Source organism: Platalea leucorodia (genome assembly GCF_965183815.1).
Source record: "Platalea leucorodia genome assembly, chromosome: Z".
Classification (NCBI taxonomy): Eukaryota; Metazoa; Chordata; class Aves; order Pelecaniformes; family Threskiornithidae; genus Platalea; species Platalea leucorodia.
Window position 1 is genome coordinate 60,889,106 of NC_138858.1, and position 12,016 is coordinate 60,901,121.

A 12,016-nucleotide genomic window follows, 5' to 3' on the forward strand; every position below is an offset into this window, starting at 1 on the left:
ATTTGAACCTTTCTGAGGTATGTAAAAATGCATTTTCTGGTCTTTGCCACATGGCAAATAGTAACGAGTAACTACTTTGACCCAGAGCAGTGCATATTTGCTGAATAGCTGAAACAAAGAAATCAAAGTAGTTAGATAAGCTGGACTGACTGACTGGAAAAGAGACTTTAATATTTTGTTTGGTTTGTGCATTAAGGATATTTTTGCTTAGGTCACACAGTGAAGCTCGGAAAGAGTTTGCAGCGGGGACTGGCTTGGCCTCACTGCAGTCAGCATTCTTGGGTGGAGGGTTCAACAGGTTTGAGTGTTTGAAGGAGATTAGCTGTAGGGAAGGAGAAGCAAGGAAACAGCATTTCCAGCATACCTCTGTAGTTGTTAGAAGACTGTTTAGCTCAGTCATGGCTAAATATAACCACAGACAAAATTTTAATGCACTGTAGGAATTTCTTAAAAGTCTAGACCAATACATCCATCCATTGTTTTACTCTTGCCACAGCACTGTGGATCAAATTCTTGTGCCAGAAGCTGATTTATGTTTCTCCCAATACTGATTAATATGATTGTCTTGTATAGTAGCAATAATAACTTTCCTGCTGTCTTCAGTTCATTTTGAAATTGCTCAATTTAGATGAAAATACTGAAGGAAAATTCTTTTAATACTCTGAAAATTTAAATAGTTTGAAAACACTTTAATATTGGCAAACTGAAATGTCCTGGAGTCGTTTCCTTCCTCCTGATGTGCTGTTTTTAAGAGAGACACAATGGCATAGTCAGGGTTAGATTTTTCAAACATGACTCATGTTCGGCATATGACAGGTTTGGTTTTATTCTTTTACGACAGTTTTTAAGCAGTGTTTAAAGGACAGGATAGTGGTGTTTTCAACTGTAAATTGCAAAACTGAGAGACACAGAACTACCGATTGCATTTTAAATTTTTAAATTTAAAATTTTATTACTTTAAGTAATAAGGTAAAATGTTCTGAGAGTAAGCAAGCACTGCCCAACTTCCATTAAAATTGATGTAGTGCAAACTTTCTAACAATGTTAAACTTATTAAAGCTGAGTTCTGCAGCATCACCTGTGTTATATGAATAGCCAAAAATTTAGTAAAAAAATATCGTTTGAAATGAGGAAGGTGGGGCAAAAGAGACTTTACAAAGATGAACAGGATATGCGTATCTTGAGCTTTTTCTAAAACCACGGACAGAGAATTTAATTTCTCTTTCTCTTGAATATTTTCCTACCATTCCCCTACTTTTGTCCTAATAGCTTACCCTTTTTGGTGCTTTTGGATTCATGACTTGGCCATTTCGAAGAGAGATTTGTTATCCGTGACTGAAAACTAGTGCTTATTCTGGCATGGCATAACCTCAGTTTTTCTTTCCATCTTTAGCCGGTTCTGACCGTATCTTGAATTTGTTACTTTTGCCTTATCTACTCTAACTTAGTCTTTTATTTGGTCCTATCCCTTTTCTCTCCTTCAACCTTCTCTCTTCTTTCTTTACCTCTCTGTCTGCCACATCCTGCAAATTACTTGCCATGCAGTGAATGTATTTATGGAAAGATGGGGTTTTTTTCATTTCTAAGAAGTAACTTTAAAAAAAAAAATTGAAGAAGTAACTTTAAAAAAAAAATTAAATGTGTTTTAAAGACTGTACTTTAAGTTTAGATTAATTTTTCAGTGTCTACTATTTTTCTGTACAAACATGCATGTTTGCATAAAAATTATATATATAAGATACATATATATGTTATACTGAAAATCTCTATTTTCTACAATATATTGTTTATTTGGCTGTTTTGTAGAACAGAGAAGATGTGGGTGATACAGTGGCAGTAACTGGCTGATTAGCTTTGCATTTTTGTGTGCATGTGCATAGTCTCAAAATACTTCTACTGTAATTGCAAGTGCACTTTGTCAGGACTCTGCCAAACCTATATTCAATCCTTTATACAGAATATAAGTACCGAACTCTCTGTGCTTGAGGCAATATTACATGTAGCTTCAGACAGACAGTCAGAAATTCCATCTGCATTGGATCGGTATGCTTTTATTTCTGGATTACCAATTGAATTTTCAGCTGCTTTCCTTCTGATTCATCATACTTGGTTTCAAAAATTCTCATGAGACATGCTTTCCAAACATTAAATGCAACTACGGTAGTGGGTAGTCTTGATGAAAGACCTACTGTTCTAATTTTACTTCTGCATATACAATGAAGACTTTCCTTTTTTGTTGTAAAGGTACAACTGTGATTTCCTGATTCAGTGTTTTCAATACAGAAGTGTTTGTTGGGACACACAGAGCTGGAGAAACTTAAGAATTCTTAGATGCCGTGATGATGACCATTATGAGAACCTAGTGAAATTGGGTTAACAACTTTTGCACTTGCATAACATATGTACTGATTTATACATTTTGTAAAAATAGTGACTATCTATCTACTTTGTGAACATATTGAAAGTGAGTTCTAATATCAATGGTGGGAAAAAACCAAACTGAATATTATCCCTTAATAATGAAATGTGGTGGGCTAAAATAGCTAACGTTTGAAAAACTAAACTGATACTTTTTAATCTGTAAAGTCTCCCTGTTTTGTCCCACTCTAGTCATTATCCTTCTGTTCTAATGCACTGCTTTTTTCAGTTTGGAATCTAGCTATTGATGGGAAGAAAATCTCTCCCAAGTTACGCTTGTGAGCAGATCCATAGCTACTCTGTTCTCTTTCTTACCCGAAGCATATACTGTTAGAGGGTATTTTTTCAGTGTTTTCAGTTTACTTGCTTTGGAGTAACTATAGCTGTTTTAAAAGGAAACTTTCTTGAAAAAGAACAAAGATTGAACTCCTAGATCACCAACTGAAATTGAGTAATTCTATCAAGAAAATAGTATGTTTAAATTAAAATGTCAAACATATTAGATAATGCTGATGCAATACATTAACAAAAGAATTAACTATTTTTACTGTCCTTCTAGGATATCCAGTGTTAAACAGAACTGCTGTCTGTATTGGTATCTCAAGTTCACCTGTTGACTTTATTATAAGGATTTCTGGCTGCTTCATTATTAATGGCTAAAACCAGTGCTTTTCCACAAATCTTTCATTTTTCTAACTTTTGTCAAAATATAAATTTGTTTGAAGCAAACCAACTTTTTCTGCTATTGTAAAAATGACAGTTTCATCTCCCAGATGCTAGTTCATAAAGATCTGCAATTTCTAGTGCCAAAAAAACAGTTAGTTTTTCATCCACCAGAGTTTTGCTCTATATTAGGATTTTGCTACAAATGCAGCACTGTGATGTTCAGGTTTGTGCAAATTTGAGTAATGTTTCCACAGTATGAAAGTTTTGCTGCAAACAGTAAGATTAAAACTTATTTTGTCTTCTGGTATTTTTTATACAGCAGAAGAGTGTTTTTAATGTGGAATAATTTCACATGGGCTCAGTTGCTAATGATTAAACTTTTATGATTTGTACAGATAAACACAAGGACTGCTCTGGTGTAACTTTACATCTGACACATCAAAAGTAAGTATATTTAAAAATACTTACATAATACGATTTTTTTCATGAGAACAGAAGACGTGGAAACCCCTCCTTTAGATTCCTTTGAAAACATGTGAAATAAAAATAGTAGATACTTCATAATATTAGGAATTTTGAAGCCATGTGTCATCTGTTGGCAAAAATTCTGTTTCTGCTAAGAAACATGATGAAACGGTGCTATCAGTACTGAGTTAATCCAGTTCAAGAGCTTCATATTTAGAAATCTGGGACAAGGAGAGCAATGATGTAGATGATCATTTTGTCCTATTTCACCTACTTTGTAGAAGATGCTTTGAACATTGTAGCTCAATATGAAAAAAAAGGAGGGAAAGAGAAGTGCTGTGTAACAGCTTCTTTCTTAGTAGGCTAGTTTCGGACATAATCCAACATTGAGAAATTAGTGGTGTTAAATGGTGTTGCATATCGTGTCACTTGCAATTGAGTTTTACAAAAAACTTGTTTAGCAGAGCTTGGGTTTTGAATTGCAGGCAGCCTTTGATTGCTGGAATGTATCTTATGATGTCTGTGAACACTGTAATACCACCAGGCGAGAAAGGTGAGTCATAATTCTACAAAGTGATTATATAATTTCAGCATCTGATTTATTTTTGCTGCTCATTGCAGAAGAAAATTTAGCAGAGACTTGCTGAATTGTAGATGGACAAATTAATTGCTTAATTAAACAAATGATGAAAAAAGGAGTTATAATTTTAAAATTGTATCATACTTCCCAGTGACTACATCTGCAAAGGCAATCAATGTTGTATAAAACAATGTTGCACAGAACAATAACGATCTGTGCAATACTGACGTTTCTAGGGTTCTTAGGAGTATTTCTTTGATTTATTTTTGTCCTAATATTTTACCGAAAAAGCCCTACCTATTTTCTTATCCCCCACCCCCACCCACTGCCCCCAAAAAACCCCATAAAATTTTTTGGAATTGTCTTCATCTACATTTGTCATTCATGCAATTTTGATTTACTAAGAGTTCAGTTTTAATAAATCAATTTCTACCCGTAAGGAGCTGCTCTTTAAAAAGTTTATCCCTATGTTCCTAGTTTGTTAAATGTTCAAAATGCTGAAAAAACGTCGTAAAAGAAGGTTTCCAAACAGTTTCTGTTCAGAATCCTACTCAATGGATTTTATCTGAAACTCAGCTTGGATAGTCCCAGTATCATTTTGTCAAGCTAGCACTGAAGTTCTGTTCTAAGGAAGTTGAACGCTGACCTTACATTTTCCTGTGCTATACCAGAATTTTAAATTAGATATTTGAGATCACCATTTGTCCCATTTACAGTTAGCTGCCGAAATAGGATGAGGTAGTCAAATGCTCAACTGACACAAACTGTTCGGTGAATTCAGCAACTTGAAATCTTTTTTAATTTGAATTGAAACTTAACATATTTTGCTCTTCAGTATGAAAACATAACAAACTGACCACCCTCCCTCCCCATTTGATCAATGCAGAAATTTACTTTTTCAGCTGGAGGGGTGAAGGAAAGGGAAATAAAAACAGTTCTGTGCCTATTAATAACTGCCTTCTCATGTTCAATCAAATTTGCAGTTCTTAAGTAAAGCATGAAGTTTGGTATAACAGGAGAAATGCGGCCAGTCCCCAGATACCTCTCAGAGAGGCATCAGCAGAGGAATTTCTCTGCCGGCTCTTCCTTAGCTACTGTCACTGGACCTAACACAAGTACTAGTTTGCGGACATTGCCTGTACCACACTTCTCTGCCAAAGTCTGCATCTAACCCTAAATCTTTAAGACTGGACCTAGAACTGCAAGATCTTAAAATCAGGCCTTCATTATAAATTGTATCAGTTTAGAATTATATCAGTTTATTTTCATTTTCTCCTGAATAGACTATTTACCATAGTTATGTTTATTTTAAGTGTCCCTCAACACAGTCTGTAAGCAAATGTATTCCTTTTGTTTGTTAAATAATAGTAGTGTATGCTGGAAAAAATGCTGCTGGGTTTCAGCCCTGTTTTTTATGTACATCATCACAGAAAGTAGTTTTCAAGTGACTTGTGCTATATTTTATTAGTTTTTCTTTACAGATGTCTTGAGATAGACACTGCAGAAATATAAAATATTATCCAGTATCTTTTGAAATTGTCTGCTTTCCAGTGTAGGTAGTTACCTTTTGTAAACTGTTTTTACACTGAATGAAGTACAGTAGTGTAACTTTTCTCTGATAAATAATGTGGTTTTCTTTGTTTATTGCTACCATATTTTAACAGTGGTTGATGCAGACATTGCCTGCCATTACAAAAGGTTTCCAATGCACCTTTTTGCCTACAGAGTTCATACACACAGACTAGGTAAGAGTTTTATTGCAACATAGGAATATCAAATATTTAACAGAAAAATGCTGACACTACAAGTTTTTTTTTAAGTATTTCTCATGTTCACGTACATATTGGTATGTTATAGGTAAAGTAGTGAGTGGATACAGAGTGAGAAATGGTCAATGGACATTGATTGGTAGACAGAGTCCACAACTACCACAGGTTCGTTGGTTTTCTAATTCTAACTGTAAATTTTAATTATCTTTATTTAAAACTGAGAAGCTGAATTGTCAGTCATGTACCCACAGACTTGCATCATGGTATTTCCACTGGTACATGTTGTTGTTCCACTAGAAGTGAATGCTGCCAAGTATTTTCATGGTTATGTTATGATGCAAAAAACGTTCTGAAATTACTTTTCAGATGCATAGCACTGTCATTCTTGTGTGTGTATATTGACATAAATAATATGAGACACTTTCACTAACTATGGTGAATCATCCTCTCTTTCAGGCATTCTATCCAGTAGAACATCCTGTAGATGTTAGCTATGATGATATCCTAGCAGCTAGATGTGTGTTCAGTGGTGAAGGCAGAACTACAGAGACACATATAGGGTAAATTTTCTCTATTTGCTCCCTTTCCTAACCTTTTTTTCCCGAGGTATTCTTTATGTATAGAAATGTATTTGTTTCATGTCTTCTTCTAAGATAATTCTAACAAAGTGTTAAATTCTGCCAGAATGGTCTGTTTTGCTGTCTAGTCTGCTAAAGATATCTCTACACAATGTTCATTGCCTTAACTTATGTGAATAATCACTTTGCTGAAGTGTTGAGAACATTTCTCAGGAGAAACTATGCTGTCAAACACCTTACTCAGATGTTGGGCTGTTCTTCATTTAGAGAAGGATCAGAATATCAATTCTAAAAAATGTATTTTTTAATAAGTTGAAGTTATTTACTGTTTAAAACAAAATAATAAAGCTTCACAATTTCTCTTCATTTTTTTAGAAAGAAAATTCATGGAAGCTTATAAAATTCTGATAAATTTTGACCTATCATAAAATCTAACCTTAAGAATTCAGAATAATTTACCAATTACCTTTTTTCCAATATAAAAATATACAGACTTTTATGAAAAATAATTAAAACATAAATGACTGGTAATAATAGGAAAATCTGAACCATGCTTGTCAGTGATGCTATTCAGCCGAAGATGACAGACAGAGCTTTATAAGATCAAGTTGACAAATGTCACTGTAAAAATTGATGCAATACAAATATTCCCTTAACTGGCTTCAGTTCTTTGAACTGTAATTTACTGCATATGTAGAGATAATGAAGATACCCTGCAGAAATCTCTCCATTCTGGAAGTATGTGCTGCAGCACCCCAAGGGACGAGTTTTTTAGTGCACTGAGACCCTACAATTGCATCTCAGTAGAGGATTATGGATTCAACACAAATTTATCACCTTTCAGTGGGAAGTTCAAATACTGATGAGTAGCAGCTGAAGCAAAATGAATTGTTTGAGTAGAGGTTCTTACAAGAGCCATAACACTAACAAAAATATATCCAGAACCTTAATTTAGCTGTAGACCTTTTTTTCGCAAGTTCTAAAAGTTTCTGTCATGTTTCTGTAACATTCCCCAAAGTAGTTCCTATTTGTTGAATAATGCTAAAAGTTTAAGAAACAGGCCTAGGACAATTATGGTCTTGTCTTTCAAGGTGCTAATATGCTTTCAATGGGGAAGTAATAGGAACAGAAATTAAAGAAACAAGCAGACCTTTACATTTTTATTACATAATTTCTACCTATGAATTTTGAGAAACAAGGCGTAAGCATTTTAAGCAGATACTTAAACTACTACACAAAAGCTGATGCATAATATGGAAGTATATATGGTTGGAAAATAATTATCACCACAATATGAAATGAATGGATGAAAAGGAATGCATTCACAACAATGCTGGGTATATGGAAAGATACACAGCTAAAATAAATTAAATGAAAGTTGTTTAAATCTTGCAAAATGTTGCCCTGATGTTGCAGTTGTCTTGCTCCCATTCAGAATGACTCATCGGTCTAAAAGAAGTATTGAAAGAATCTTTAAGTTCCAAATATAAACACTGAAAAAACGGGAAATGCAAACATGAAAGGAAAGCTGTGAAATAATACATATCTGAAAAGGATCAGATCAAGTCTGTGTGTTTCACTTTCCTCTATACTTAATTTTCTGCCTGTGTTTTTGTTTTTTCTTAAAATAGCTGGAAAAAAGATCTTAAATTCCTTATGTGATTTATCCATAATATACATGGAAGACAGAGCTAAAACAAACTTAGAGTTCATTTTGTCCATTCGCCTTTCCAAAGCTGATCAGTTAAAGCTTAACCATTCATAATATAAACTAACTGTAGTTAAAACATGACATATTCTCAATGTTGTACTTCTTAACTGTGTAATAATTTCTGTGATAGTCAACTAGTCCCTTTCATATGAATGAAGTGTCTGTTACATAGTATCTAACTTGGGGACGGAGGATAGATGTTCTTCTTTTGTTTTTATCCCTTCCTTACTGTTTCTTTACACATTTGGTCTTGGTTTTTTTTCATGTTTTTCTTTAGTTACGCTAACTGCTTTCCATTATCTTACATTATCTCATGACCCCCAGGGTTCACACTAACCTTTTTCATCCTGCTTCCTCTCCTAGTCTGAGAAATTAAATTAGGTATTGAGGCATGCTTCTTAAATGTGTAGAGTTTGGCAAACCAATGTTCAGAAGCAAAACCTAATTTTTCTTGTGCAGTTGACTACATACAAGTTCAGGGTAATTACAGTAGCACAGACTTAATGTCTCTGGTGTAAAGAGTTGAGGCAGGAGTCATCTCTTCAAAAGTTTCATAAATCATCCATTTCAATTAGCTGGATTTCTCCTCAAGCTCAAACTTTTGCAAATTAAAGGGTTGAATTGTCCTTTGTCAAATAAGAAGGACATCAACTATTCCTAATTTATAAAGCAAGATTTCTTCTAATTTTTGCTACAGACCAGTAAGTACTCCATGGAAGGAGCCACTGTATTTTCATAACAGATAACTTAATGATGTTTCAGAGTAAACATTAGAGTTGATATAGTGTCAAGTAGTATATAGGTTACCAGTCTAAGGGATATCAAGGAACTGGAGCCCACTCAGAGTAAAGATTGTATCTTTGTAAGGACAGTGCCATTGGCCATAGCGGCTGCTTGTTTTTCCAGTTGCAATGTAATCTATTGTTTAAAACTATTGACAGAAAATAGTGCAACCCGTGTCTTTGCCTTTCAAAATATTTTTAACGGGTGTTGTACCATTCAAGGGAAGGTTTATGTGCCTGTAGCAAAACGTTCCCATTCAGTATTTAAGATTCTTTAACTGCATTATCTTGCTTTTCCATAATAAATCCTCTGTTTCATTATGCTTCACTGTGTACTGTTAATATACCAAGATCTGGATACTGTTCTAGGTATCTGTGACAGTGGTGTGAAGGTGGTTAACACGAGTTTTTTCTTTTTTTTTTTTTTTTTAATTTGTGCATCAGCATTTCTACTCATTAAACTCATTCACAAAACAGGGCTTCTCAGGAGTTCAGATATCTGATGGAAGAATTCTGGGTTTTCTGTGAATTTACTAAAACTGTTGCTGACAAAGTATTTTTCTTTTTTTTTTTAACTGTCAAAATTTAAAATTATCAACTTTGCAATGTTTATATACAGTAACATGTCAGATGAAGCAGAGTTCATGTGGGTTCCACATCCCCTTTTCTATTGGAGTTTTAAAGAGGAGGCAATTATAGTGACAGATATTGGGAGTCCAACAGTGAAGTTAATGCTTTCTAAAAGCTTAAGCAGAGCTTGCCAAGTCAGAGTCTGATTTTTGTGGTCTCCAAGGGACGCTAAATTTTCAATGCATGGAAAAATACCAGTTCCCCTTTTGAAACAGTTTCTTCTCCCATGTTCCCCCTGTCTCCCCTCTGGCTGGTGTCATTGTTGCTATGGTGAATAAATGAATGCTGCAGGATGCTGCTGGAAAAGTCAGCGCTGACATCTTTTGCAAAGAGCTAATAGGCCACCCCCGTATCTTTTGATGAGTGTGGGCTCACTGGTTAATTGTGAAAGCTAATTAAAAAAATCATAATGTAAAACCCTTTATTTTGTGAACCTTTCTTTATAGTGGTAGCTTATTCCATTGTCAGGATTGTAACTATAAATAAAAGATATCAACCTATATGGCAGAGGAAAAAGAGCAGAAACAGATCACATTTGCAGAGAGGCCCTGTATTGTCTGCTTCACAAAGTAATATTTTTAGAAAAAATTCTTCCTCGTACCAGCTATTTTTTCTATTGAAGACAGGATTATGTAGCAGTACAGAAGAGCCTCTTCTGTTTCAAATACCTGCACAACATTTACCAAAGAACTGAATTTTGCTAGTGTTTAATCATTCCTCTTGCACTCATGGTTTCCTTACAGAAGCTTGTGATCAAGTTATTCTCAAGATGGCAGTGCTGTCTTCTCTTTAAGAGATATTTATAGTATCTTAATCTGTAATGAAATTAAGTTTTGCTGCATTAGAACCAGTGTGATTGACCAATAAATGAACATGGGGGGAAAAAACCTGTCATAAAAGATAGCTGCTGAAATGAAATATAGACGTTATTTGCAACGATTTTAAATTAGGTTTGCTCCAGATTGACAGAGAAGTATATGAATGGTGACGTAATCAATGATACAGTTCTGTTTTATTTCATCAGAAGATGTGCATAGTTGATGACACACTGGGGACTATGAAGAGCATACTGAGGAAATGAGAAGGAAGAGCAGTTTAAATAGTTGGTGCAATTTTCTGTAGAATCAAACCCAAATTGTTAGGAATTTCTGAGATACCTGGGTACTTTGTGCAAAGTGATATTCTCTAGTATAAACTGAAAGAAACTTTTGATATTCACTGCAATTAAGCTATTAAATATTTTAGTGTGGGACTTCTAAACATTTCATTGCAACTCTTTAATATTCTGTTAAACAAGTTAGATGAATTGAATAAGAGCTATATTTGGATCAGTTTTTTCCTAACTGCATCTTTTCTGTGTTGTGTAGGGGAACAGCCAATGATGAAATGTGTAATTTTTACATTATGTACTATATGGAAGCCAAACATGCTGTCTCTTACATGACGTGCACACAGAATGCAAACCCTGAGATGTTCAGAAATATACCACAGGAGGCAAATATTCCTATTCTAGTCAAGCCTGATATGGTAAAGATGACTCATGGACATCACGAAGGTGAAAGAAACTTGTAATCCATTTTATTCAAGTCTTTTTATGCTCAGTGTTTGTCTGTGTTGCTTTGATATGCTAAATTTTCATAAAAAGCTAATGCAATTCTGAATAAAATTCAAATTGCTAGTTATAGACCATCACAGGATTCTGCTCTTGGTTTTGGTGGAAATGTCTGCCATAGTCTTTTGTCTGTTTCTTCCTATTGTCGTCTTTCAATTTCCAACATATTTTATAGCTACATGAGCTGTGTACCCAAAAGATTAACCTCTTTTCTATACCAAATATCAGTACTTTATATTGACAGCTTCTTAATATTTGCTTTATCTTCTGTCTATTTCCTACAAAATTAAATCATAACATTTCCTTAGTTTTCTGGATCCCACTGCCTTGTTACAGAAGGAATCAGATGTTTATATTAAACACTAGTAGGCATATAAATTGCACCAGCAATATTATTCAGAATTAATCTGACTGGTATGTCTGTGTAGCAAAGTACAAATCGTAATTTTTTTGTTCCAGTTGTTTTACTGCTGCACTGTTTGGTACATCTACTATAGATAGATAAAAATACCAAATGTTCATTTCAGAAAGTTCATTTTCAGAATGTTCATTTTTTTCCCCAGTAGGAAGATACTCAATTCCATTCACACACAGAGGTTAACATCATATTCTAAATCATTTTTCAGAAACCAAGGATACTGATAAAAGCTCTTTGCAGCAGGCCAAAAAAGAAGAGAAAGAGATTTTGGATCAGGGTATGTACTTGTTTATTTCTGTGTCAAGTAAGGGACTCACTAGTGTAAAATACTGATACATTATATGCTGATTGTTAACGAATTATGAAGTTTTTAATCTGTTTACCTTT

The 12,016-nt window shown here is 34.2% G+C and overlaps 1 protein-coding gene across 3 annotated transcripts in view; it reads left to right on the plus strand.

Moving 5' to 3' along the window:
- PAM (peptidylglycine alpha-amidating monooxygenase) overlaps positions 1 to 12,016 on the plus strand; it is a 149,209-nt gene that overhangs the window by 100,002 nt on the left and 37,191 nt on the right. For all 3 annotated transcript variants that reach the window (XM_082337444.1, XM_082337446.1, XM_082337445.1), the window contains exons 8-14: positions 3,480 to 3,528; positions 4,035 to 4,102; positions 5,794 to 5,874; positions 5,987 to 6,063; positions 6,355 to 6,458; positions 10,967 to 11,154; positions 11,838 to 11,906. In XM_082337444.1, coding sequence (XP_082193570.1) covers positions 3,480 to 3,528; positions 4,035 to 4,102; positions 5,794 to 5,874; positions 5,987 to 6,063; positions 6,355 to 6,458; positions 10,967 to 11,154; positions 11,838 to 11,906 — 636 coding nt within the window. The remainder of the gene's footprint in view (positions 1 to 3,479; positions 3,529 to 4,034; positions 4,103 to 5,793; positions 5,875 to 5,986; positions 6,064 to 6,354; positions 6,459 to 10,966; positions 11,155 to 11,837; positions 11,907 to 12,016) is intronic.